General features: G+C 44.1%; 2 protein-coding genes across 3 annotated transcripts in view; one reads left to right on the forward strand and one right to left on the reverse strand.

Annotated features, from left to right (window-relative positions):
- Positions 1-5,705, forward strand: part of Fen1 (Flap structure-specific endonuclease 1) — a 20,191-nt gene extending 14,486 nt beyond the window's left edge. Inside the window, exon 12 of the mRNA XM_077686496.1 lies at positions 5,337-5,705. Coding sequence (XP_077542622.1) covers positions 5,337-5,417 — 81 coding nt within the window. The 3' untranslated portion in view covers positions 5,418-5,705. The remainder of the gene's footprint in view (positions 1-5,336) is intronic.
- Def8 (differentially expressed in FDCP 8 homolog) lies at positions 5,558-27,351 on the reverse strand. Of its 2 annotated transcripts, none has more exons than XM_077686495.1 (11): positions 26,807-27,351; positions 26,652-26,713; positions 26,349-26,498; positions 26,060-26,207; positions 22,185-22,249; positions 16,522-16,621; positions 15,288-15,409; positions 14,702-14,815; positions 11,801-12,022; positions 5,918-6,027; positions 5,558-5,842 (listed from the first exon to the last, which is right to left on the reverse strand). In XM_077686495.1, exons 1-11 carry the CDS (start codon positions 26,958-26,960, stop codon positions 5,740-5,742), a joined length of 1,350 nt encoding a protein of 449 aa, XP_077542621.1. In that variant the 5' UTR covers positions 26,961-27,351; the 3' UTR covers positions 5,558-5,739. The 2 variants fall into 2 exon arrangements, with proteins under 2 accessions (XP_077542621.1, XP_077542620.1); XM_077686494.1 differs by having other exon boundaries at positions 15,288-15,472.
- Positions 27,352-27,390: the final 39 nt, after the last annotated feature.

Genomic DNA, 27,390 nt, shown 5'->3' on the forward strand with positions numbered 1-27,390 from the left:
GCATGAACGCCCTCCGCGTCCCCGCAGACGCACAAATGCATGCGCTTTTCCCTCACATTTGGAGCTTGCCTCACTCATGCCTGTATCGTAAAAAGCGTGTTCGCACCAGGCCAAGGGTCTGTTGATTCTAGCCTGTGCCCACTGCCCGCAAGCAGTCGGTGCTTATGGCAACAGCACGCCAACGAGAACTCGCAAGCGCGCCAGTGCCAGGCTGCGCGAGTTCTGCGGACTAGTTCGTGGAGCAGTGAACGTTGGGGCCCAAAAAAAGGTGAACTCAGTATTGAAAACATCGGTGAAAAACGAAGAAGTTCCCTTATTAAAAAAAAAAAAAAAAAAAAAACACAGCTTGTACCCGCGGGGACTCGAACTTGTGACGGGCAGAACATTGATTGATTGTGGGGTTTAACGCGCCGACGCAACGCAGGCGATGAGGCGCGCCGTAGTGGAGGGCTCCGGATTAATTTTGACCACCTGGGGATCTTTATCGTGCGCCGAAATCTCGTACACACGGGCGTTTTTGCTTTTCGCCTCCATCAGAAAAGCGGCCACCGCGGCCGGGAAACGAACCCGCGACCTCGTGCTCAGCAGCGCAACGCCTTAGCCACTGAGCCACCGCGGCGGGTACGGGCAGAACACTTGCGATGATAAACCTAGCAGTGTTGCGGAATGGGCATCGCCATTCTATTCCAATTCCATTCCGAGGAATTAGAATTTGTCGTGATTCCATTCTTTTCAATTCCTCGGAATGACATATGTTAGCCCATTCCCACTCCGGGAATGGATGGGAAGCTCAATTCCATTCCTTTAATTCCGCATCGTAAAAGTTGCCTCAGGTGCTTTATGGAGTTGCCGAGAAACGCAACGTGTATCTTACGTTATCGTACGGGTTTAAAACTGCAAAGGTAAGCAAAATGTGCCACTTGTCACCCAAGTTGGCAGGTGTTACAGGTTGTTTACATATATCGTGCAGAACAACTACCCAACGCAAAAAATTACCGTCCCGTCCTATCGAAAGTAGAAAGAAGCGCGAAAGCTAGAAGTGCGTCCAGCTTTCGCTGAAAGTGCTTCTAACCGATCGTCAAACCTTCAAGCACCCAAATCGCAAGCGAAGAACGAACCCATGAGACAATTTTTCGCAAGTAAACGCAATTACGAACGATCTAAATGTACGTACAAAGTTACGTGGTTCATGACATAAAAGTAAAGGTTCAATATTGTACTCCTTTTTCATTATCGAAGCGTGTGTTGTCTCATTTAGACCTGTTCGTTTTTTGCGATTTTGAAGTAAGCGTTTTGACGCAATGGAAGTCCAGTTTCAGAGAGACAGAGAAAAAGAGAGACTTCATTTGCGGTCCCCGGTTTTACGCACGCGCCGTGTGTAGAGACCTTATTAGAGCTTTTCGTTCGAGCAACCGGTATAGAGGATAATGTAATAAATTTTTGAGAATGTGCTCGCTCTTACTAAGAAAGCATTCGCTTTAAAAAGGTTCAGTGTCGCACTGCCCCTTTTTGCATAATAAGTAACGGATCGAGTATATATTATAGTATTTGCATGTTAGTAGGTTTTAACGGTTTGTTATTGAGCGATGCGAGATGAAACAGGTATTACTCTCTTACGTTGATGTAGGCTTTTTCCGTTTCATTGCGCAGTCCGTCGCATGCTATCTTGCTATCTGCTATGCGTACCGTCGTATCAACGCCATTAGTATGCTGTGGATGACAAAGAGACATGTCGCGCGGAGCTTGCTGACATGTACACGTATTCTAAATGCTTACTTGAATTATTTCAAGTGAATATACAGCATCGAGCACTACACTAATACTACTGTACCAATGCGAGAGACGGGAGGGCAGCGGCACAGAACACCTTTAACAGTTTTAATGCGTAGCGTTCTTTGCCGAGTACTCCTACACCAGAGCCGTGTAACCCTCTGCAGTTCCACAAAAGTGCAGATATCGTGAAAGTTCCACCTGTAATCACTGTAATGGCGTAAATGGATATAACGGGTCGCACAAAAATTTGAAAAACTAAAAAAAAAGATAAGAGAAATATTTAAAAAATTACGAAAAATGGCGAAACGTGTAACACCCTCATTTCCACAAAAATGCAGATTTCGTAAAAGTTACAAATGTATTCATTGTAATAACCTAAATGGAGATGATTGGCAGGACGAAATTTTGAAAAACTAAAAAATAAGAAATATATTGAAAAAATATGGACAATGTCAAATCGTATACCGCATGCTGTTTCCACAATAATGCATCATTCGCGAAAGTTCCACCTGCAATCGTTGTAATAGCGTTAGTAGACATAATTGTTCGGACGAAATTTTGAAAAAAATAAAAAAATGAAGACAATTATAAAATATAATTAGGGAAAATGATGAACCATGTAACGCCCTGCATTTACAAAATAATGCAGATTTCGAAAAAGTCCCAAATGTAATCGTTGTAATAACGTAAATGAAGACAATTGGTGGGACAGCATTTAAAAAAATGTGGCTGAAAAACCACACTCACGACAGGCGGCGTAAGAATGCTGCGCATTAGTAGATAAGTCTCTGAATTATCTCCTCGTTTTTTCATGTTTTATGAGCGAACTGTTTATATTGTTAGCTCCAAGACTTCACAGCATCATCTTGCGGTGACGAACACCGCGGCTTCGGATGCGCGCCGTTCGTATCCCCTCTGCTTCTCCACGCTATTCCCCAACTGCTGGCCTGGCTACACGGCGCTTGCCAGTGTGAGAGACGCTGGTCTACCATCGCCGCCACGGACAGTTGTACAGAGAAGCTATGCCTCAATATTGCATATTTCATTATTTCCTCCCTCCCTCCGTACCCGCAGCCTGCCGAAGCTTGAAGAGCCGACCTAACAGAACCACCGCACAGACGTGCTTGCGCAGGTCGAAGTTCACTTTGACACACGCTGCGGCAGGTTGCGCGGATTCAGTCACTCGAGATAGCGGGTATGCGTTCTCGTTTTGGTCGCCTTTGAGATATACCGACGCAGTCGTCGCCACAGACTAATTAAGTAGCTGGAAGCCGCCAGCAATGGTGACACCGTCGTCTAAAAAATCCCCATTCCATTCCCATTCCATTCCGGGCAGAAGGCCCTTAATTCCATTCCCATTCCATTCCTCCAAGCGTTGTTGTCATTCCATTCCCATTCCATTCCGGCATCTCCAAAAGGTGGAATGAATCCGGAATCATTCCAATTCCGGAGTGGCAACTCCGCAACACTGAAACCTAGTGCTCCTGACCACACGGCCACGGACTAGAGCCTTGCCGACAGTGGAAATATAAGGTATATAATAAATAACCAGTTTACACTTTTATTTAGTTTTACTATTTCAAGCAGCTTAGGTGACTATTTGTTGTATTGCGCTCGTGCAGTAAGCGTCCCCCGAATTTCCACAATAGCTCACGTCTAGCAATTGCATTTCTTAGGCGGAAAAGCGTTCGCAGATGCGTAGTCGTGCTGCTGTGCTTGTTCGCCCAGCGCAAAAAAGTGCTTCCCGCACCCTAGTTTACGCTGTACGGTAAAAATATCAGTTGATTTTATTTCCTTAGTACCTATATTGACTTCGCTGACTCTTCTACCCTTCCAAGAAGCCTTATATTTTCCTACTGGCGTAGCAGTCAGCAAAGCGTCACATGTGCGCTTGTGCAGCACTTGTGTGAAGTGACCTTGACTTGGAGCTAGATACAGAGTAAAAACTAACGAAGTTAAGAAAGGCACATTCTTCCATTCACAAACATGTTGTGGTTTAGTTTCAACTGATCGAGTGAATTGCCATGACCCGTCGGCGGCCGGCGGACTAAACGTTGGGCCGACTGACTCGGTCGCGGAAGGTCGGCGAGCCGAGCAGTAGCGCAGCCAATTGCCAGCTCCTCTCCTGCTGACGTCACACGAAAACGCCAAAGAAAATGGGCGGGAGTGCAGAGAGGAGGACAGCATTTTCGAATTGATTTTTCTACTAAATAAATTCGCGTAAACGCGCTCAGAGTGGTCGAAACAGGGCCTAGGGACTCCGGACTACAATTTGCGCTCGTAATCCCGCATTGTTTACAAATCACTTCAGTGTCCCTTTAACGAGGTGTGTCACTGTTTGCTGTAGCTTGGGAAGATGAGCTGCACCCGATCCATCTTTGTGTATGCTAAAAAGTGTAGCTGAATGAAAATCCAGTTCAAATTATGAAGTGGTCCTTGCTTGCAAGATCCTTGAAGTATCCACAGTGGATGGTCATCAAAATTTCCCAGGAGAACGGCCCTTTGTCCAGTGGTGATCTGTGCATGCGCTGCTTTTGACCCAGCACTCGTGCACCATTCGTGACATGTGACAGCTTACTGCTGCAAGAGTGACTACTGCTTTTTAGCGCTGCATCCTTTTTTATCCCCAGTTTTAAGACAGCTCATGCGGGCACATATACAAAAAAAGGAAGCTTACAAAGGGCCGACTACGTGACGAGTGCATGGCATTCAGGGAGTGATGAAGATGAAAAAAATGCTTCACCTATGCAGATTGGTCTTAGGAATGTGCTCCTGTTTTGGTATAGTTCATGTGAAAGGAAGAAAGTATGCGTGGGATGAAGTGATGAGGATGGTTCATACATAAGTTTTTTGGCCGAGATCTTTGGGGGAACAGGGTCCATTACAGACTCGTGTACCCCCTCTCGTTCCATGCCTGGCAATGCACGGTTTGGTAAGATGAATTACTGGCATGACTGTGCAAGCATGCTAGTGTATTAAAAACATTTACCAGATTTTAACAGCACACATCTATTCAAAATTGGTGAATCGATCAGTTACCTGCAAGTGTCGTAGAAAAGATATTTTATTGTCCTAACTAGAGAATTGTTTCCTGCATTATTTTATCCTAAGGCTGTATGATCCTTTATTTACGGTACATGCCAGTGGTGGTTGCATATCTGAAAATGTATTGTGGGGACTTTTAACTTCGTATAAGCAATGTGTTCTGCGGAGTATGGCTAACATCTTGATTAACTATGAAAGTAAAGTCGCAAGGTTTATGTAGCACTTTTTTAGATGAAAGATGAATAGGTCATGCTTCCTAAGAGAACCAATGAGAACAGTTTCAGATTTTGTACCATGTTACATACGTTAGTAAATGGTGCAAACATGACTTTTCCAGCCATTCTTTAACTGATTTACGACCACTAATGTTGTTTGAAATTTAAATTGCACTGTAACAAGCCGCTGGCTTCCATATTGCCTCTTTTAGGTAGAAGCTTGTAATGGTTGTTAAGCGCTACGTAGATTGACGTTCAGCCTTACGCGGAACCGTACTGAATGCAGCATTATCTTCTTTACAGAGCGAGACCACAGCTGAAGCAAACAAAAAGAAAGCAAAGGGGGCTCCAGCAAAAGGTGGCAAGTTCAAGAGGGGCAAATAGGACTGACAGCCACTCCAAAGACTCGCCTGTGGATCGCAGTGGGCATCCAAGAATCGGGAGAATGTTTGGCATCTGGTTGCACTGTTGTCTAGCTGCATGTTATAAGCATCCTCGAGTGAAGGCAACAGCAGTGCACCGTATTCTCGAAAAACAGATGTGCATGCAAAGTAGCATTTTATTTGCAAACTGAAATCGTCTTGCTAACAGCAACCTGTATAAAAACAATGCTAAGAAAACAACATATGTTACAACTGCTTGTTTCTGAAATAAATACAAATTGAACTTTAAGCATGTGCGTTTGTTTCTGTCAACATGGCGCTAATCACAAGCTTGGCATCTCAACCGCATGCCTGACTGCCTTGTTCTGTTGCCGTGCTCTCCACTCACACCAGGGGCAGGGGTCCGGCGATTTCTCCCTGCACTCCCTACAGAGGGGGGAGAACCAAGTCAACAGGTGTGGCAGGAAAGAAACTGCCGTTCAATGCCGCTTTGTGCCTTACCTGTGATAGACCGAGCTGCAGTCGGGGCAGGTGAATGTGTCGCCTCCCAGTGGGAAAATGACTTCGTCAGCATTGCACAGCTTGCACAGGTAGCCTCTCCCACGACACCCCTACAACCAAAAACAATGTTTTGAAATGCAACCACTCAGCAGTATCAGCGATTGAATTGACAGCCTGCCATTTCATCTCTGGCTAGCTTCAGGTCTTACATAGCACAACCCCTTGTAAAAGTGAAAACGCGGGGGAAAAAAAAAAAGGCACAAATAAAGCACCGACTAACAACTAACTTTACTGCTTCCAGTCAACAAACCTAGACAACAAAGGAAACACTAATAACGTGTAAATTAGTGTTTGCTTTTTCTTTTTGTGGTCTAGGTTTGTATTAAGACCACTGGCAAAAGCAATAAAGTTCAGTGTTAGTGCTGTGTTTGTGCCTCTACTCTTTTTTTTTGGTCTCATTTTTGTTTGCGCTGTTACTAGGGGTTATGTACCAACTCACCCAATCGCCCGTTTCAGCTACAGCACAAATAGTCGACTGTGGCGAGGCCTAAAAGCCAGAGTTTCATACAACAATACCTAGAGAGGAATCTGGCACTAGTGTCCATGCGAACTCAAAGACTGATTACGGTTTGATGGGAAAGATGGGTAGAAGTGGAACCGGATTGCATGGGCTCGACACGAGACTATGGCCGAGCACATTGAGTTTTTTCCATTATACTGCTTATTCTGGTTTATTCATTGTTTGCAAATTACATTGTGCACAAAAAAATTAGTTGCTAAAACCTCATGCTGAACGAAATAAAATGCCACATTTAGATAAAAAGCAGATGCTGAGTCGAGAGGGTTTGCAGAGTATGTTTGCCATTTGTCGCCCAATGTAGGATAGGGATTTCCTTAAAAACTACAGGTAAAAGTGTTGGCGCTGGTAGTTTTCATTAACAAAAATTTTTGTGCTCCTGGGGAGAGGAAACAAAAAACCCCCTTGCTTTTGGAGGAGTTATTTTAGCCTTAACCCATGACATTCATCTAGGTGTGTTCCTATCGGCTTCCAGTCCGGCCAGTCTATACCGAAGGAGCTGGTGTTACCTTGAAAACTTTGGCCATCCCAGGCATCTCACAATTTGCATACGCCTTGAAAATAGATTGCTTTGCCTCATGAGCTGTGCCGCAACTCCCAATTCGCAGGTAAATTTGCCCCATACAGGCTGTCATTTGTGTTATTGTGCTTGCTCTGCTGGCAATGGATAACCCACCCAGCTTGCAAGTTTGTTTATAGAGTCTAACTCCCACACAATGAACTCCGCCACAAAATTTTCATGTCAACGAAGTGTTTTTGATTCCCCGACCACTTTCCATAGACTCCAATGTATCACAACTCCCTCTGCATGCGGCGCAAATTTTCATGCGGCGCAAATCACTTGATCAACAAGATCAGAGGTAGCGGAAACTTGCTTGAATAGCCTCCGATGGTGACGATTATAGAAACAACATTATATCCTGGTTCCTGATGGCTGAAACGGCCATAAACGCACTGGAGTCGCACGTAACTTGCAAAATGCCGAAAAACCATGGGGGACGCGGTTTTGCTGTTGTTGATGATGCGACGCAGCATTCTGCGACAGCCTCCGAGATTGAGATAAGCAACCTCTACTGGAGCCAAAGCTTAGCCGAATCCGCAGGCATATTGGCTATTAGCTCAAGCAATCTTTATGTGTATTTTTGTGCAACGCCTTAGTCCTCACTTTGCTCAATCACTTGGCACGTGCGCACTTCACCACGAGCTTGGACCAGCGCTCATTTGTTGTGTGCTATTTTTTTGTTGATAGTGAGAGCTAATGGCAGCACCACAAACCAAAAAACGGAAGTTTCTTTCATTGGAGCAGAAAGCTCAAATTATTGCCGAGGCAGCAACAGGGAGAAAAAATGGAAGCATTGGCGAAGAGTACGGTATCTCGCCAAGCTCTTTGTCAACCATTCTGAAGTCCGAAGCAAGCATCTCAAAGGCGCTAGCGTCGGGCATGTCTGCGCAACGCAAGAAAACGACCCAGCCCGCCCATGAAGACTTCGACAAGGTCGTTTACACCTGGTTTTGCGAGACAAGGGCGCAAAGAAAATCCCAATCAGCGGCACTATGATCCAGCAGAAGGCCCTCAACTATGCCTGCCTTTTAGGGGTAGGTGACGAAGGCTAGCACTGGGTGGTTAAACCGCTTCAAGGAGCTTAAGTGTTGAGCGGCGAGTCCGCTTCTGCAGACTCCAACAGTGCATCGTCGTGGATCGCGACCAACACCGCAAACATTTTAGAAAAGTGCCCGCGTCTGATGTGTACAATGTGGACGAGACCAGCAATTCTACAAAATGATGCCAGCAAGGAAGCCTGCCAGTCAAATATGTTGCGAATAGCCGTTTGCAGATGACGTGCTATTTTCACTGAATGGCGGGTCGCATTCAACAAGGAAATGAAAAGGCAAGGCTGGAATGTTTGTTTGCTAGTGGATAATTGTTCTGCACATCGCGTGGACGGTAATGTAAAGCTGAAAAACGTCGAGCTTAAATTTTTTTCTGCCAGACTGCACGTCCCTTATCCAGCCTTTGGATCAAGGCATGGTCAACAGCCTAAAGCATGGCTACCAATCCAGGCTGATGCAGCGCATTCTTCTTAACACTGAGCCTGGGCGCGACAGTCGATTTATTTATAGCAGTGCAAATGTTGGCCGCCGCATGGATGTCGACGAAACGTGACATTATCAAGAACTGCTTTGTGCACACAGGGTTTCGGCACGGAGAACTGACCCTAGCTGGTCCCAGTGATGCTGCTGCCAACGAGGAGTGCTCCGGACAAGGGGGAGCCCCAGAGACAGCCGCAGCGCGGGGAACACTTCGGGAAGCTGGCATTGTGCCTGACAGCATCGACCTGTATGACTTCGTGGACGCCGATGCAGATGTGATGGTATATGAGGAGCTCAGTGACGAAGAAATCCTCAGGAGTGCTTGCGCCGCTGCCATTTCCGATGCCGCCGATTCGTCCGATGACGACGAAGTCGCATGTGGTCTTCTGGTGCCAGCGACCGCATCGCGGATGATGGACTCCCTGGACACATTGTGCACTTTCCTTGGTGCCCACGACGACGACGTTGCCATGCAAATTTTCACCGAATGCGAGCAACGTATTCTGCTGCTGCTGGCGCGAAAGGGGAAGCAAACAAAAATGAGTGATTTCTGGAACTTCTGGAAATAAACTGTGCCTAGAGTGATTTGAAGGTCGTTTTTCCCTTATTTACAGTTTTTTCTGCAACGAAATTTTTCGCAGCCCTCGTGAATTTAGTTGTAGCGGAGTTTGATTGTAGAACATTTCCATTCAGCGCACGTCCGACATTCAGTTCAAAGAGAAACGTATTTAGGAACACTTTTTCCTAACATGTCACATAGGCAAAGGCGTTCAATCGAAACCACGATGAAAACAAAACTGGTTGCACAATCTAGTCCATAGTAATTTTCACAAGCCACCGTGTGCCAGTCCGAATTCACTGCTACCCACCTTGTCCATTGCAGCGCACAATTGCAGCACCACATTCCTCTCTAGGTATTACTGTATGAAACTCTACGCTAAAAGTATTAAAAAAACGACGGGAGAGCGCTTGTTCCATCGTCTCCCTGTTTGTCGTTGTCCTAGTCGCACTTAGTTTTTCACCAATACAAAGCCAAATAACAAACTTCAACAAATTAGTAGTAGACAAGGTGTCCATACTTAGTACAAAGGAAAAGCAAATTTTGTGGGAACACAGTTAACAGCCCTCACGAATGCTACACAACAGTGAGCAGCTTTCACTCAAAAGAAGCCAAAGTGCAGGTAGCTCAGTGCTAAAAGCAATATAGACAGCATCCATCCTGCTGGGAGCACTTGCTGGCCTTCCAGGCTTTTTTTTTTTTTTTTTACTCATCTGCATTAAAATCCTGCCTAGAATCCAGTGATCCTCGTATTCCCAACCCTGCTCATCATCTGATGTGTGGCATCACCATTTGATGCCGACACATTGGTCAAGGAAGGCATCCAGTAACACAGCTTGTTTTTTTTAAGCAACCTGCCACGTACGCTCCAGTTGCTCGACCTGGCAGTCAATGGACTCCCGAAGTGCTGCCCACTGTTGCTCGTTTAAAAGTAGAGGCATGCAAATACTCGAAACTTCCAATCCTTAGTGAACAGTGCTTGGTATCTGATTCGATTTGCAGCACAGTTATACCGTTTGAAGAAGTATTTGAATTTTCCCAATGGACGAAAAAATAAATAAATACAGGTTAGCTCTGCCGCATGACACACACCTCCGAGCTGGCTTTTTTGTGTTAGGTATTTCATTTTAGCTCTAGGTATTTCATTTCAGCTCCTGCAGTTGCGCTCATTTCAACTTCTGATGTACGTAGTTCCAGTTGCCAGGCCCCTGACATTGACAGAAGCCAACGCCTCGCCTTGCTTGTTTTGCACAACATGCCATTTGCCTTTAGCCAATAGGGCTCTCTTGAAACAGACACGACTTAGAATTCCACCCCTGATTTTACCAGTCACAAGTATAGTACTACGGTCCCCAGGGCCTCGCAGTATTAGCCGTCTTGGGCTTTGTCACCGGCGAGGAAGATGTCACTCCTAGTTCTGAGGCCTAGACAAGGAGGAGGGAGACCAAGCTGGCTGGTGGCTCCAATCCGCCATCTTGGCCTGTCGCCCCTTTTGTAAATAGACACACTCGTCACCCAACTTTATTGCCAGTTGTATTTTGCAACCCACTCCACTGCTATAATGCCTTGGCGCTGCTTTGTAAATAAACAAACAAACAGTTCTGATTTCACCGTAACAATACCTAGCAAATGCCCCTTTTCACTATCTGGACGAATTTCAGTTGGTCAAGAGACTCTCTATTAAAATAATAGGAAAATCTCAGTTCTCCAGGTCTGCCAGGTTTCGCATCCTATTGCACTGCCATCCTGTCATAACATCTTTCAATTTTTCCTATTGGGAAAAATTCTACGTGAGCACACATCAAGTCCTGAACCCAAATAATTTTTCTTTTTGCTATGCTTAGAATTCCAATTTGCTTGGCTGTCAGAAAGACAACTTCCATTTAAAAGCTGTGGCCTCTCTGTTGCAAAAAATGTGGATGACAGCCTGCAGTCAGCCTTGCACAGCACAATGCCACAACTTGTTCTCTGTACTGATAACCAGTCAACTGAGGCACACCAAACTTCTGCCATGCATCATGACATGCATGCCACACAAGGGGCTGGCTAGCAGCCCCTTTGGGTCCTTTTTACCAGTGCCACCAAGATTACCATACCAGTCATACAAGCAACCAGCGTTGGGATCAAGCTTGCACGACACGAAATGCGGCTGCCATGTGCACGCTCTGGAAGTGAGTTTTTGCAATGCAATGCCTCACCTTAATGTATCAGCCTTTTTCAACATTAACATGTGCAGTGAGGTGCATACATCTACTCAGTGAAGCTAAGTTTTTAAATACGAACAGGTCAAATTCTTCGCATTTATGTGGTGGGCAGTCAGTTTTGAATACCTATGTTACACCATTTATTGGGCAGATCTCCCCCATTTGCTTCGGATGTTGAAAGCTGGGAATACGTGTCCAAAAAAAGCCATTACCAAGAAGCGGATTCTGCCTCTGATGGGCGAGGAGCAAGATCGTGCAGGTCGTGCTCCTGACCTTGTACACACTCAACGTCTCTGTGCTGCGACAAATACTGAGGAAAAGTCCCGTTGCAGAAAAATTGGCTAAAAACAGTGTACGCCCGTCTTTGCGGCATTAGGGCCGACAGCTAAACCGTAGCTGCAAGTCCTCAAGGTGCCCTCGGTGCAGCAAAGGGGGAAAGGTGCACTACTTGCCTCGCAGTTCTTGGTGATGTGGTCGAGAAAGACCTGGTGCACCTGGCTCAGGTAGCCCAGCAGGTTTCCATCGTGCAGGTCGATGAGATCTTGCATCGAGTACAGGTCGCTGCCCTCAACAAAGTGCTGCCGCTTGTGCAAGAGGAGCAGAAGCTTCTGCTGCTGCGCTGCATGGCACAGAGTCAGGTACTGCTTCATGCGCAGAATGTCCTCGCGCAGTTTCTGTAACAGGATCGGGACCATGGTCACACAAGGGCAGAGGACACTTCTCTAGAGAAAGGTGCTGAGCGCACGAAATGCGAAAATGAACCTTCCGAGTAGGCAACAAGAAAGCGAACAGGCAAAAGCTGGCATTCGTAGCCCATCCGTCCATGCTTGGTCTATCCCCAGCATAGGCTGGGGATGATAACCATTCGAATCTCTCTAGCAAGGGGTTGGCTTTGTCCCCTTTTGGCCAAACACCTATGTAGGTATGTCACATGCGAGTATGTGGTCACGAAAGTTGGGCAGCAACAGCGTGTCATTGTGCCTTTGGTGTTTACAGTTGCGGCGAAATCTACCAAGCCATGGTCAACTTTCCTATTGCCTCCTGGACTTATAACAGGACATAAACACTGTATAGAAAACCCCCAAGTTATACACCCTTATCAGCAAGGAAGTGTTGTTGGGCAGTTGCCACTACCGCGTCACAAGCAGTGAGGCATCCACACACAAAAGCACGTGCACAGAAACATTTTAAAATGAATTCGACAGAGTTAAAGCCACTGCTCGCCTGCAATATCTTACATCAACAAAGTTTGAAAACACCACAGCTTTATTTCTCGCTTCCAGGCTAAATCGTTCGTGCAGCTAACACATAAATGAGGTGATACTGGGCTATTACGATTTCTCTCGTGTTGGAATTGCACCTAGGGTCTGAAGCCATAGTGGATCACAATTGTAACAACCAGTGAGGATTACACCCAATTCGCTTACTGTAAGCCTGCGCTCCACACAGCTAGGCAAACTGGGGCATTATCTGTGCATTAGGAGGTACTGCACTCAGCTTGGTACAATCCCAGCCCGTCATTAAAATAGAGCTGCCACTAATGGCCTCAAAGTCAGCTGTGGCAATAGTGGATACAAGGATAAAGTCTGCTCAAACTTCGCTGTTAAAATTTCAAAATTCTGTACCATTATGCACAATGATGGGGACAATAAAAAAAAAAGTGCTTCTGCAGCTCACTTGCTCCTCAGCACATAACAAGCTGATTGTCTAGCTAGTCCAGCAACAGCTAATGCCCTTTGATAAGTTCTTCAGAGAATTTCATAAAACGAAAACGTAAAAACGAAGAAACGATATTAACCACATATATTATGGATAAAAGAAGCTAGTGTTACCAGGCTTTCACCATGTAAGTGCATAAAAAAATGGGGCAATGAGGAAAAAATTTAAGTAATACTAACACCAATTTTCAGGGTTGATATTATTTTACAGCGCACTTTCTCTTCACACCAGGATACCCAGCGTGATGTGTAACAGCATGCGTTGCTTGGAACATCTTCATTTTATTTATATTTTATTTTATTTGTGGCACCAATGTACAATACAAAGCGCTAACACTTTGTATAGTACGTGCCATTTTGCAATTCCCATCATGACATGTTCGGTAGCTCTTCATTTTTTACCGAAGATAAGATACCCACCAGACTCATTTGTTGCGCTGTTGACCTAATGACTGTTCAAGTATTTTCTGAACTTTGCCATCTGAAGTATGACAGTAGAGCTGTTTCGTGTTTACAACATTTCTGCTTCTTGATGTGACCCCAACACTCCTCAAGTGCATAACATCACCATAGCCTATGTATGCCTGCGCTTTATGCATGATGTTAATAGCAATTGACCCATCTGTCTAGCATTCATAAATGCTACTTTAATATTATTTTCAGCTTTCAATACTTTCAATTAGACAACTTTATGAAATAAAAATGGCAGCTTTTAGCCCGTATTGAGAAAAATAATTTCGTTGAATAGTCTTCACCTATTTGAAATGTCCACGAAAACAATTTTTTCATCTTAACAGTTTATAAAATTTTGCCAACGCCACATGTTGAGGCGAACAAAGGCTTGTGTAGGGGCTAGTTGGTACAATCTTGGATTAAAATTCAACATGTACTGCATACTTAGACCAGTGACAGCAAAAGTGGAACAGACAAACCATATGTTGGTGCACAAACTTGCAACTGGTTTATTGAAAGTGTTGATCGTTGCATATAGGCATGTGATAGAGTGATGTATGGTACAATCATTGTGAAACAGATTACACAAGATATCGGCTTGCGTGTGTGCTCATGGGCCATTGTATTTTTTCTTCTTCAGCATTGGGCTCCCCATCAGCGAGTGCTATTGTCGAAGCATGCAACTGTGCTATCACGCTCTCAGGACCACAGAGTGCAGGAACTGATTAAAGCCTCTAACACGCACATGGTGAATGTGTCAGCGGGCTAACAATAGCACTCACTGATAGGGAGACTGCAGTGCTGAAGAACAAATCTAAAGGCTCAGGAGCACACACGTAAGCGGATATTGTTTAATCTGTTCCACAATGATTATACCGTACACCACCCCATCGCATGCCTATACGCAATGATCAACATTTTCAATAAACCAGTTACAAGTTTGCACACTAACATATGGTCTGTCTGTTTCACTGCCCCTGTCACCCACCTAAGTATGCAGTGCACGCTAATTTTGAATTCTAGATGTCCTTCGTTTTCAAAAAATTAAGCTGGAATTCTTCTCACATCATGCACCTGTTTTAAGGTTGATTCATTTAGGCACTGGCAGGATCAAGGTGAACAAAATCTGACGCCACAAAGTTCAAGGCACATGCTTTACGGCACACATTAATGCATACTTGCCTTGACATGACGAAGGTCTTCGACAAACGTAAACAGCATAGGGTTGAGTTTGTCTATGTTCAGAACAGGCCTCTTTGCCATGAGTCGAAGAAATTGGAGTGACGCTCGACATACCTGATGGGAAGAGCGGGCACTTGTGACTTCAACAGTTCAGGTAACAATGCAAGCACAGCAAGAGAATGTGCCACGCTGAAGTTATAACAAACGGCCTTAATAAACCGCACCACAGAGGACGCTATTACGAAGACTGTCTTTGCAAAAATGAAACCACTCAGCAAGGCAGAACATGGCAACCATTTATCTTGCAAACAATTTCAACAAGCACCTTTCAAAAGAAGAAGTAGGTGTTTACTGTTTCTGATATGTTTCGATGCAAGAGTGGTGGGAAGTGCAGGTTTGCACTACTTCAAGGACCAACTGTCCTGGAGGGGAGATGAAAAAAGCCCCCCCCCCCCCCTTTGCTCCCTCGACACCAGTGCAGGCAGAGAACAAGAAGTGTCTGCACCCCCTTACCCTCCTGCCAGTGTTTGGCAAAATCTCACTCCCGTACAGCCTCCCCACCCACGAGGAGTGCAGGGCTGCTCACCTTGCGCGGCTCAAAGTCCCAGTTGTGCAGCACGCGCGCGGGCACCACGGCGTGGCTGTTCCAGTGGCAGAGGGAGCAGTAGTAGCGGCCCGTGTACTCGCAGCGCCGCGGTTGCCCTTGTTCTGCCAGGGAGCGAAGCGCAGCAGGCATGAGCGCACTGGCCGCCTCACCCAGCACCACAAAGCCTGCCACCCAGCGGGGGACGACACACGGTCAGGACGACGCACACACAGACCGCAAAGCAGAAAGCAGGCAATGCATGCACACATGCCTTCGCATGCACAAGCCGAGGCAAACATGAGACAGGACAGTTCTGAGCCAGTGCAGGGCCACATGCTCAAGAGACTTTTACCTCACTCAAAGTTCTCGGCTGCTGAAACGGATCTCCACACTGACGGCTACTTGACTGCCACCCCTGGCTTTTTTCAGTACAAAACCCTTTCAACAGCACAATTATGTAACGCATTGTTTGAGATTAAAAAAAAATGTGATGCCTGAGAGCTCTCGCTGTCCCACGTTTTCCCCAGCTGCTCAGAATGTCAATTTTTCAGTTAAGGGTTCCACTCCGCAATGCTCAATGTGCAAAAATTTTGTTCAAAGGGGCGTTTTACATGCTGAAGCTAAATCTGGGCCATGAGGCCTGCTATAGAGCAGGGCTACAGGGTTACTTAGACCACCTGGGGATCTTTCACCAGGCAAATATCTCGACACAACAGTTTTTTTTTTTTTTTTTTTCAAAGCTTTTGCTGGTCTGCAGCCTTTGGACAAATTGTGGCAATGACTTCTTGCCAGCCAGAAAACCGATATCAGAATTTGAACAATTCAAATCACACTAAAAAGCACTCTACAGTCCGAAGTCCCGAAAATTATTCTGGCAGTTACAGTAAAGGGCTATGGCAGCATACCTTGATAATAATTATGTGGGCATGTCCAACTAACTAGCCTGAGAATTTACTGCAAGCTGCAATAGCAACCTAAAACTATAGAATGGAAGTAATGTGGAGAAATGATGGGTTATTGGCACACAAATTAGGACAAATGCAAAAGAAACACCAAGAAAGCTCTCTAGAACATGCGTTACCGCTGTTTTCAACATAACATCATGTTCTTGTTTTTTTGCAAGGCATTGCACGTGTTGGCACTGCTAGCACCTCCATGCAAGCATGCACGCAACCAAATGAAATCCAACCAGCTGGGCAGCATGCCAAGCAAAAGAGGATGCAATGCCACTTACGAGGAAACACATTCTGGCCACACTCTGCGCATCGGTAGGCCTGGGCGGATAATCCTTGTTCGGGGCAAATCTCCAGGACAAATTCACTTTTCTCTTGCATCTGAAATATCAAAATTTTTTAAAATACACATTCGGTGGGATTTTGCTAGCAGAAGGTACACCTAGTCTATGTGGTACGCCAGAGTGAAGCTTCAAATTAATTTGTGCAACATAAAAACACACAAGCAAAAAACTCATGTACACCAGTTTTCTACCTCCAAAGTAACTAGATTTTGCAATTAGGTACGAATCAAGCTCACGTCCCAGACACTTCAATTTTACCCCGAGTACATGAAAATACAGTAAACCTTCATTACCACATCGTGTCTGCTGTAACGAAATATCTCCAAGAACAAAAGCAGTTTGCCCCCAGAACTTCGTTACAACGAGGGTTTACTGAACAATTTATTACTTAAAAAAAAAACTGCTGCTGGTAAGATAAGAGGCAAAAAAAAACAAAACAAAAAAAAAAAACCTATTAGCACAGGTTTTCAAGACTATAATAATAATGCACAACAATTTCTTGGCGAGTACAAAGTGTTTGCTTTCAAATGTACAGAATACGCTGCAACACCTCTGGGGGAAAAAAAGAAAAAGAAAGAATAACAGACACCCACGAAAGGTGTTAGTTTCCACCAAGCCCTCTGGAGTACAACTCTTTATTCACGGCGAATCTCACAATCTTTCCAACAGCATTGAGTGACTCTTCTAGCACTTTCCTGTAGGCAAAACAGAGATCCAACCAGTGCAAAACATGCATGTGCTGCTCTCGCATGCAACAGCAGTCGAACAGCGACAGCTGCTACCGGAGCTGCTGAAGGCAATCATTTTCCCGGTTAACCCCGTCATTGATGCAACCAGGTGGCCAAGATGAAAAAAAGCATGACCCCTCGCAACTTGCATTTTTTCTACATCTTTCTCCAACTTAGCAGCTTTGAGAAAAGCCGAGTACAATAGCTGTGCCGAAATGTATTTGTCAGCCCCAAACAGTTTTTGTGCCCTGAAACAAATACAAGGAACTTTGAAATTGGGCCAGAAGCTAAATCAGTGCTTTCTTTGATGCCCATCTCAATAGACAAGTGATAATATTGTACAAGTATTCTTCACACATTTGCGAAGTATGGCTCCAAGAAAATAAAAGCTAATAAAAAGTTTACTAATCTTAAAAAAAAAAAAGGTGGGGGGGGGGGTCCAAATTAAAAAAAAAAAAAAAAACTGATCCCTCTAAAAATGTTGAAAACGAGTCTCGTGAGACAGACAAACTGCATAAAAAGAGATGTTGCATTATTGTTTGAACCTAAATTATAAGCAGCAAAGCTTGTGGACTGCAGCCTGCATTTCCGTGCCATGCGCTACATTCCTATCACCCTTTTGTGACTCCCGAGGTGGGCACTTACTTTCCTCTGGGAAGCCTGCTGAAGAAAAACCTAGCACTTGCTCTTAACACTTTCCTGCCCATGGGAAAACCAGCAATTTGGGTAGTCTAGCAAACAATTTTTTCCCGATCGCAACAAATATACAACATACAGGTGTATGGTATCGAATTGTAGAAGAGTAAATTTCCTTTGCAGTGGTGATTGTTTCGAACAAATTTTTATTTCAAAAAAAAAAAAAAAAGAGAGAGAGAAAGAAAGTTGTACAGAAACGTTTTGGGACAAGCACAAAAAAAAATAAGCAAAAATGTCAGTGTTGCTCCACAGAGAAAAAACAAAAAATTAAGATACACATTTTGTACATATACTATCAGTGCAAAACTCCTGCAAATGTAAAATGCCGAACTGTAAAATTTCCTGACTTAAAAAAAAATGTTAGCACTAGTGGGTTTTGTTCCACTGTGCAAAGCATTAGTTTTCTGCTTCACTCTTTTTTGTTCGCAGCACAGTTCATTTTTGATACTTTTGCATTTTGGGGGCTTGTGTTGAAGGGGCTATCAGGTTCTGAGCCGGTTTGGTGCACTGTCGTTTTCAGTGCTGGAATCCGATGATGAAAAGTTGTCCTCGGCATGTGCTGCCAATGTCATCCAAAAAGTCGCATGCAGAATCATCCAAGTCACTAAAAATGCGGCATTTCCACGGCACCATAGTGCGTGATGTCAACACCGTCTCGGTATCATTCGAGCACCCATCACATGACACCGGCGGGTCTTTAAAAAATTACGGATGCAAGAGGATGCAAGTGTCTTTACAACTCAGTAGATGGCGCCAGCTCCCAGAACGCACCAAATTTGAATGGCAGGAAAAAACAAAAAAAAGTTAAAATTTGAACTTGAAAGCGTCAATAGCAAACTACAGATTTGAATAGGTGTGGGCAGGAAGGTGTTAAAAACAATTTACCACCCACTGCAACTTTCCAAAAGATTAAATGCCCAAACTATCAGACTACAAGAATAAGGTGTCGATCTTGCCACCATTAACCATGCAACAAATGGGGATTTGAGCTGAATAGGGCCCAATTCAGAAGGACCACGGCAATAAAAACAGTTTCATTTGAAAGCGCAGTCTAAGGAATGGAATTCACTTAGCCACATCATAGGAACCCAAGAAAATGAAATGAAGTTAGGATGTTTTAGTTATTTTAGGGCGTAGCTACTGAAAGGGGAAAGAGAGAAACAAAACACACCTGTTCACACAACAGCACTCACCGCGATAAAAAATTGAATTCTAATGTTTACAAATGGGGCAACTTTGCTCACCACGGGGGCTTAGGAAATGATTCATATCAGCAGCACATGGTACAGTTAACAGTGGAGACATCAATTCTAACTTAGCATAAAAATCGGCTTCTTAGGGCACAGAAAAAAGTTTTAAAGGGGTCATGCAGACAAAGTACAGGTTTGTTTTATTAGAAAGATTTGGGGTTTTACAGAGCCTCCAGTGCTTGTCCAACAGCAAGCGATGCTTTATTCACTGAGAAATTAATCAATTTAAGTTAAAATTTTGATTCTCCTGCCAAATCATGTGTTTCGTGACGCCTGCGATGACGCAACAAGAACAGGTCTTCAAGAAAACGTTAGAGCGCTGTTTAGTCTGCAGCGGACTGGGGAATGCCTCGTTTACCACCAGACCTCCAAGATGGCGCCACCATACTGTGCCAGACTGCTATGTGCCTTTGCTTTGTTTTTGACCATATTTGCACCTGGCTTGTTTTTGTTACGGTAGAAAGTAATCATTTCATGAAACACAGGGTATGCTCGACAAACAGGGTCACATAAGACAATGCCGCTTATGCCAATCAGCCAGTGTCGTGTGAGACAACCCCAAAGCGCCGGACTGCTGTGCAGCTATAACAAGCATAGTGCGCACAGTACCAACAGCAGAACGCACTAATGCGTACTGCTGTTTACGTGTACTTTTGTAACTTCCATTGTTTGCCCCACCATCCTTACTGCTATAAAATTAATATGAATTACATTTAAGTGAAAATACCTTGTTCTGTAAGCTTCTAAGCCCTGCCTAACTTGCGTTTGCTGGCCTAAGCCAATCGCACAGCTGTGCATATTACGTCAGGTTCTAGTGCGAGAAATTAGCTAGTGAGACGTATGGCTATTCCCTTTTTCTCTAATTATACAGTTTATCAGAGCAAAGTTTGTGTTAAAAGTAGTTCAGTTTCAGTTTCACTTTATTGTACAAACAGATGAAATAACATAGCATTAGTATACAGGCAGGGGTCCCATAGTGAAGAACAGTGCAGGTGGGTACAGGTAGTACGTGTATGATTCTAAACGAGACAATCTTTCAAATGAACCAAACTTGTGTTTTGTCTGCATGGTCCCTTAAGTATCAGACTTTTGTCACATGTTTCTGTTCAATAAAGAATATTTTGAACAGACTGCGGCAACATTACAGAAAAATTGATTGATTGATTGATTGTAAGGTTTAACGCGCCGACGCAACGCAGGCGATGAGGCGCGCCGTAGTGGAGGGCTCCGGATTAATTTTGACCACCTGGGGATCTTTATCGTGCGCCAAAATCTCGTACACACGGGCGTTTTTGCTTTTCGCCTCCATCAGAAAAGCGGCCGCCGCGGCCGGGAATCGAACCCGCGACCTCGTGCTCAGCAGCGCAACGCCTTAGCCACTGAGCCACCGCGGCGGGTTACAGAAAAATACCGCCATATAAAAACTTGTTACAGGGTGAGATCCAGGATTTTGGCCTCAATCGGCACAAAGGACACTCTTATGCTGTTAAGAGATATACTAAAAAAAAAAAAAAAAAAAAAAAACAGAGAGGTCGAGGCAGGGTGCACGTCATATTCCTGGCATGCAATTACAGTAGACTCGCGATAATTCAAACTCGAAGGAGCCCCATGATTCTGTTTGAATTATCAGAAGTTATAAATATGACTTGGTGCAACATACCAACTTGAGTTGTAATGAAACATTTACATATACAGTTAGCAGTACAGCATTCACACACTACACTGAAGTGCTTTTCACACTTTGAAAAAATAATCACGAATGGATGACTGCTTTGTTTTTGCATGACAGCCCAAAACAAAGTTTTTTTCTTTCTTTATCAATCCACACGTGGTTGTTGGCGCGCGGTTTCGCTTTGACATGTGTATGCAGGTAACAGGCTTTATTTGTGGCTATTAGTGATATAAAGATGCAAATGTTCAGCTAGAAGTTGCAAATGCAACCTATATTTTCGACAAAGTACATGAAAAAAGTGCGACTTAACCTAATTTACGCAATGGAGAAGTTTGAATTCAATGGCTTTAAAATACATTGAAAACATAGCGGGCCAACAAAAATTTTTAAATTTGTTTGAATTAACTGAAAGTTTGAATTATCAGAGTTTGAATTATCGGGAGTCTACTGTATATGAAAACGGTATTTCTGGTATTTATACAGAAGAGAAAAACATGGACACAATACGAAAAGATGGTAGGTACAAGTCTGGGATGGCTCAATAACTTCACTCTAAGAAATGCTGTGACACCTGATATTTTTTAGTGGAAGGCCAAAGGCCAGGTTTATTAAGGTTTATTTCTAAATTTGCTGTCAAAAAATTAATTTGCAGTGGACACTGATGTCACAAGCACCAAAACAGCACAAATTAATGTGCCATGGTTGGCCCAAAGCCCTGCAACATCATTGGGTGTGCCTCCATTTTTAGAAGCACCTATAACACAAGAAATAAAAATTTTCCATGGAGTTGTGCCTCGTGCATTACAAATTTGAAAAAAAAAAAAAAAAAAGCCAAGAAGAAATGATTATCAAAATGCACCTTAAATTTTGTTTGATGCTTCTTGTTCTATTAGTGGTGGTGAAAAACCTTCTTTTAGTAAAACAAAAAATTAACCAGCACGAAATCTTGACTAGAAATGCAACACAGAAACAAACATCAGACCACACAGCGCAGTGCAGTGCTTTCACAGGTAACATGGGCCCAGACACAGTGCCTATGGTGTCCGTTTCTGTGGCTGCTTAGTGAAGATTTCGGTTTTCCATCGTGCACAATCCCCCACTGGGCCAGCTCTTAGTTCTTTTGAAGTGCTTTTAGCTTTGATGTAAAGTGTGTGGAATTTACCTTGTTTGCACACAGCCAAAATTTGAGCTGGCTGATATTTCTTAAGAAATACCCAATCTTCCAGCATACTGAAAGGTAAATGTTACCTGTACCTGCATATATGCGCACTTCCTCGTGATGCTGTTCAGGCACTTGTTATGGCATTTGAAATTGCAATCTACAACAGAGAGAGAAAAAAGATGGTCCTTAGCCATTGAGTGTTATTTTAAACATGTTCAGTCATTGCATATCGACCTGCTATGGTTTCATCACGAAAGACATAGTAATAATTACAGCACTGGTCATTATATAGCATAGTAAAAGACTTATAACATTGTAATACACAAGTTCTTGTCTTAAACATGCAAAAGTTCTTGTAGCAGTTAAACCACTTGGACTTCCATCAGCTTTAAAATGCGAACAGGTTATTGAAGCTCTGAGCACATTACATACTAGATGTAAAAAGACGTTGTTTGGGGACGTCTTTAATAACCAATGAATCCAAAGTGTGTCAATTCTTGGGCATTGTGAAAACAGCATTCCACGTGCGGATGTGCAGTCACAGACAAATGAAATTTAGCACAAAAATATCAACCAAATTAACACTAAATCACAAATTGTGGTCCATGGGAGTCTAATATCAATGCCATTCGGGCATGTTTATAAAGTGCTATTATCTACCTTCATTACTGTTACTGAACCATAAGATAATTCCGCTCGCATGGAAAGAAATGGTGCATATGGTGCATTTCAGTTAACGTTCTTGCATCCTTGTTTCATTTGTCCATGAAATGTGCACAGTGTCGATTGGCAGCAACAGCCGACTTGTTCACCCCACACTAACCGAAACCTTTGCAGCAAGCGCGGGCGGGGTACCAGTTGATACTGCCGGTGTAGTTATGCACCGATACACCAAGGCTGTGTACATTAAAGTGTTCCTGATATCCTGATAGGGTCAGAATTTAATCTAAACTGAAAATAGGTTTGTTTCACAGCAGCTTTGTATGCACAAGGCTTAACAGTCATTTATCCTAAGCTTGTGCCACAATATGCAGGATATGTATAGAGATTTTCACATCTACTGCAAGCTCTACCGGAAGATTTTCAAGCTGATTGCCATTACGAATTTGTAAAATGAAGCCTCAGTGGCTTCAGAAGAAATACAGATTGATTGATTCATTGATTGTGGGGTTTAACGCGCCAACGCGACGCAGGCGATGAGGCGCACCGTAGTGGAGGGCTCCAGATTAATTTTGACCACCTGGGGATCTTTAACAAGCGCCGAAATCTCGTACACACGGGCGTTTTTGCTTTTCGCCTCCATCAGAAAAGCGGCCGCCACGGCCGGGAATCGAACCCATGACCTCGTGCTCAGCAGCGCAACGCCTTAGCCACTGAGCCACCGCAGCAGGTGTCAGGAATACAGAGAGGGAGAGAAAAAGAAAGTGACTAAGAGCCTCCCAGTGCGTCTCACTAACTTGGCACAGGCAATATTTTTCACCCAATAGGCAAGTTCTTTTTTTTTTTTTTTCAAATGTGCTGCCCCCTCATGCGCTAGACTGCAATATGATTTACAATTTTTTTTATATAAATTTGAGCATAATCAACTCAGCAGTAAAATAAGTGCATAATGCACAAATTCTCCTGGTAAAGCTTTCTTGTCACAAGTGCCTCTAAAAATGTTCACAAGCATATGAGATCTCAACATGCCAATCTACTGCCATCCCCAGCACTTCTCAGAGTGCACACCCCATTTCATAAAGGCCTTCAAGAAGAACTTCTCCATCACAACTTGTCAGGTTACAGAAAGTGGTGGATGGAGAACAAGTTCGATTCTGGTTTAGAACATGAAAAAAAAGACACAGCAACTAATTAATACCTGTGCCATATGAGCCCAAATAATGTCAGCCTTCTCTACTGCCACTAGAATGTCAAATGGCATTGCACTGAAGGCCTGTGCGCCTACACTATGGTTATGTAATATCGTGATACATTGAAATACGAACAACGGAGCGCGTGGCTTTCAGTACATGCCGCGCATGCGCAGAAAGAACAAGTGACGACAGTTCGTGACCAACCTTGGTATGGAAAAACCACCGTCTTTGCATTGTGTTGGGTGCTCGGCACGAAATAAAAAAATAAATATAGCTGCGTTCGCCGTTTTCCCTCATCGCAGCAACGGTTAGATGTTAGCCAAAAAAAAAAAAAAAAAAAAACACAACCCAAAATGCTCACTTGCACAATGATGGTCTTTCCATACTAAGGTTGGACACGAACTCTCGTAACTTGTTCCTTCTGTGCATACGTGGCTCATCGCCAGGATGCGCTGCATGTACTGAAAGCCACGTGCTCCGTTGTTCATATTTCAGTGTATCACGATAGTACTCACAAAGACATTTTCCTCCCAGACCTGTAGTGTTGCTTGATGATTGCTTTACTATTATGTTTAATCATGACTGAAATCAATATAAGACACATTCTCAAAATGTACTCAGACATGACTTTGTCGAAGCAGCAGAAAAAGTTGCCAATGCGAAAAAAAGAGATGATTTTGGCAGTGCTTTCTGAATAAACTTTTTGCTTAACAGATTACTGCTTGAACTTCACACAGAACAAAGTTTTACTGACATGCAGCAGAAAACAGCTCGGCACACAATGTCAGGGTTTTTCAGATATAGCATACGTGCAAGGCTTATTATGCCTCAGCAGACCTGTTCCAGGCCATGTGTGCTGGAGAGTATATGAATCTAAGGCAATTGATGTTAGCTTTCTGCATGTGGCAAAGCATAAATGGTATTAAAGCTTGAGGCCTTAAGCATTAATACCATTTTTTTGCACACGTATGGTACACGTAATTTGGCTAAAACTTCTGTCATGTAAAACACGCTCCAATACACACTTGCAGAACCGACATGATGTTGCTGCCTAACACACGCGATACAATAAGACATCGGCCCTTGGTCGGCCCATGTGTTCCATGTAGTCATCAAAGATATGTCTGAACTGCTACAGCGGGTGTCCCTTTCCTTAAGTGCCCATGTGCCTTCTTGCTTTAAATTAAATGTAAGACAAGCCGTACGACGTAATTTATGCTATCAACACATTTTCAAGCTTGCACACTGTGATGACAAATGCCACTAAACTGAAAATTTATCCCTCATTTTTAGAATTCAGATTAGTTTACCGCACATCTGGTAAAGACATTTATTTTTTTTCCCTTACACTCTGTCAGAGCTAGTTTATCACAATACATTTATTTGGTGGTAATGCAAAAAATAGGTACAAACTTAAAAAAAAAAGTGTTTCAAGGTAAGCTGGATGTAGCCACTGGCGCATTTCAAGCAGTCTAGAGGCACTCCATGCTTGCGTTCCCCAACTCACCGCAAGAGAAGTCTGTATCGATTTTTACCCAACCGGCCAAACCACTTCTGCTAGCCACTGTTAAACACCCCCAAAGCAAGGAATAGTAAATAAATGTTTAATTGTGACCCTGACTAGTCAGTAAGCGATAGCGGTTTAGCCAGTTGGGTGTAAATCATGACTGGCTACACTGGGTTGCTGGGGTAGGGGGAGATTCAACGACACTTACGAGACCCCTGCTGGCTCTCATTTTTCTGGTGCACTTTTGCGAGTGGCACTGCTGCGCGACAGTGCGTGCTTGCTCCTTGTTCTTTTACGTCAGTAGACATATGTAAAGGCTTGTTGTGTTACAAAGTGCGAAAATTGGGGGGGGGGGTGCCGCGACCCACCTGGCAGTGCATACGGCTCTGAATACACCAGCGGGTGTGTCCGACAAACCAGTACTGGCATTCACTGGCTGTGTCCAATGTATCTTTAGACGTCCCCTGTGATCCGCGGACATCCAACGCACCTTTAGACAGAGTGACAGAATCCCAGTCCTGGGTACATCCCAAGTACCCTTAGCCTTTGGGATCGAGGCACGTCCAACGTACCTCTCGACAGAGTGAAATTTAAATAGCTCACTCACTCTTGCACTGATAGAAGCCATACAGGACACCCCAGATGCTACCACAGCATTTCTCACAGTACTGCTGTGCACGCTCATATGCTCTCGGTTCAAAGTGGTGCTCCATGACAATTTTAACATCTTCCGTCTTCTCCTCAGGTGGCCCGTCCTGAATTATGAAGAAAACATATAAGGAAGTGCCTTAGTGTTTTCGACATGCAGGAGAAAAAACGATTCTTTGGTGCCTAGCACACCCAACAAAACAAAAAGGCAAGCACAAAAGGTGTAAACAAACAAAAGGGGTATCTACCTTAATCTCTTGAAGTTTTTGTCTAAGCTGAACTAGTCTGATAACCAACTTCTTGCGCCTTTCCGAATTCTCCTCAGAGTCAAGAATCATCTCCTTGCAATGCTCTATGGCTGTTTCTAGTTCCTCGATCGTAGAAAACCTAAGCAGGCCCTAAAAAAAGGCAAACAAACAAAAACAGAGACGCAAATCTGGCATTTCACGGAAAAGCGATGCAACCATGGGTCCCGCCCTTGACCAACTTTCAGCGGAAAAGAACGAGCGCAGTCATGCCATAACTGAGTCAACGAAGTGGCTGGAACTTGCCTCAGGGCTTGAAGAAAAGTGCTCCTCAGATATACCCAGTTCTGCGTCAATTAATTTCATGTCTATAAATAAACAAAGAGGTCAGGTAACTGCATTCATTCGGTAGTAAGCACAAACAGGTCCTCAACTTCCGCAATGAAGGACTCGGTACTTACCATCCGCAGTGCAAGACTTCGAGCTGTGGGGAAAGCCGTCTTTTGGCACTTGGCTGCCCACGAGTCTGGAGTTTACAGTGTTGTACAGCTGACCCGCTGTTGACTTAACGGCGTCTATTAGGCCAACGTTCATTTTGGGCAGAATCAGATGCATCTAGCTCCTACAACCGAACACTGCGCGATACTACAGGCATGGCGTCATAAGCATGTGAGATGTTATAAAGCGCCACGAGCAGCGGTCAGACATATGTTCACTTTGCTGTCACTCGTTTGCCAACAAATACAACGAATGCAACATCCCGCAGGTACAGAGGGCTAGGCACGACGCCACTAAAGCATTAAGCCAGATTCAGCACGGTATGTGTCTCTCTCGCCCTCTCTGTTGCAAAGATATAAAGATAAAAAAATTCGATGTCGTCCGCAGCAAGGTCTTGACAGCCTCTGTAGTACTTTGAAACTTCAACCACTCCACCAAAGAGTGCCGAAAAATGGCCTGCGCATACTTGCAACAATGCAGCGGTGCATGAGAGTGGCAGCAGTGGTAGCTCATAGGTGGCGGGACCATCGCGCGCATTTATCTCTGT

This window comes from Haemaphysalis longicornis, unplaced genomic scaffold (assembly GCF_048455015.1).
Source record: "Haemaphysalis longicornis isolate Haplotype H1 unplaced genomic scaffold, Haemaphysalis longicornis Haplotype H1 scaffold_1, whole genome shotgun sequence".
Classification (NCBI taxonomy): domain Eukaryota; kingdom Metazoa; phylum Arthropoda; class Arachnida; order Ixodida; family Ixodidae; genus Haemaphysalis; species Haemaphysalis longicornis.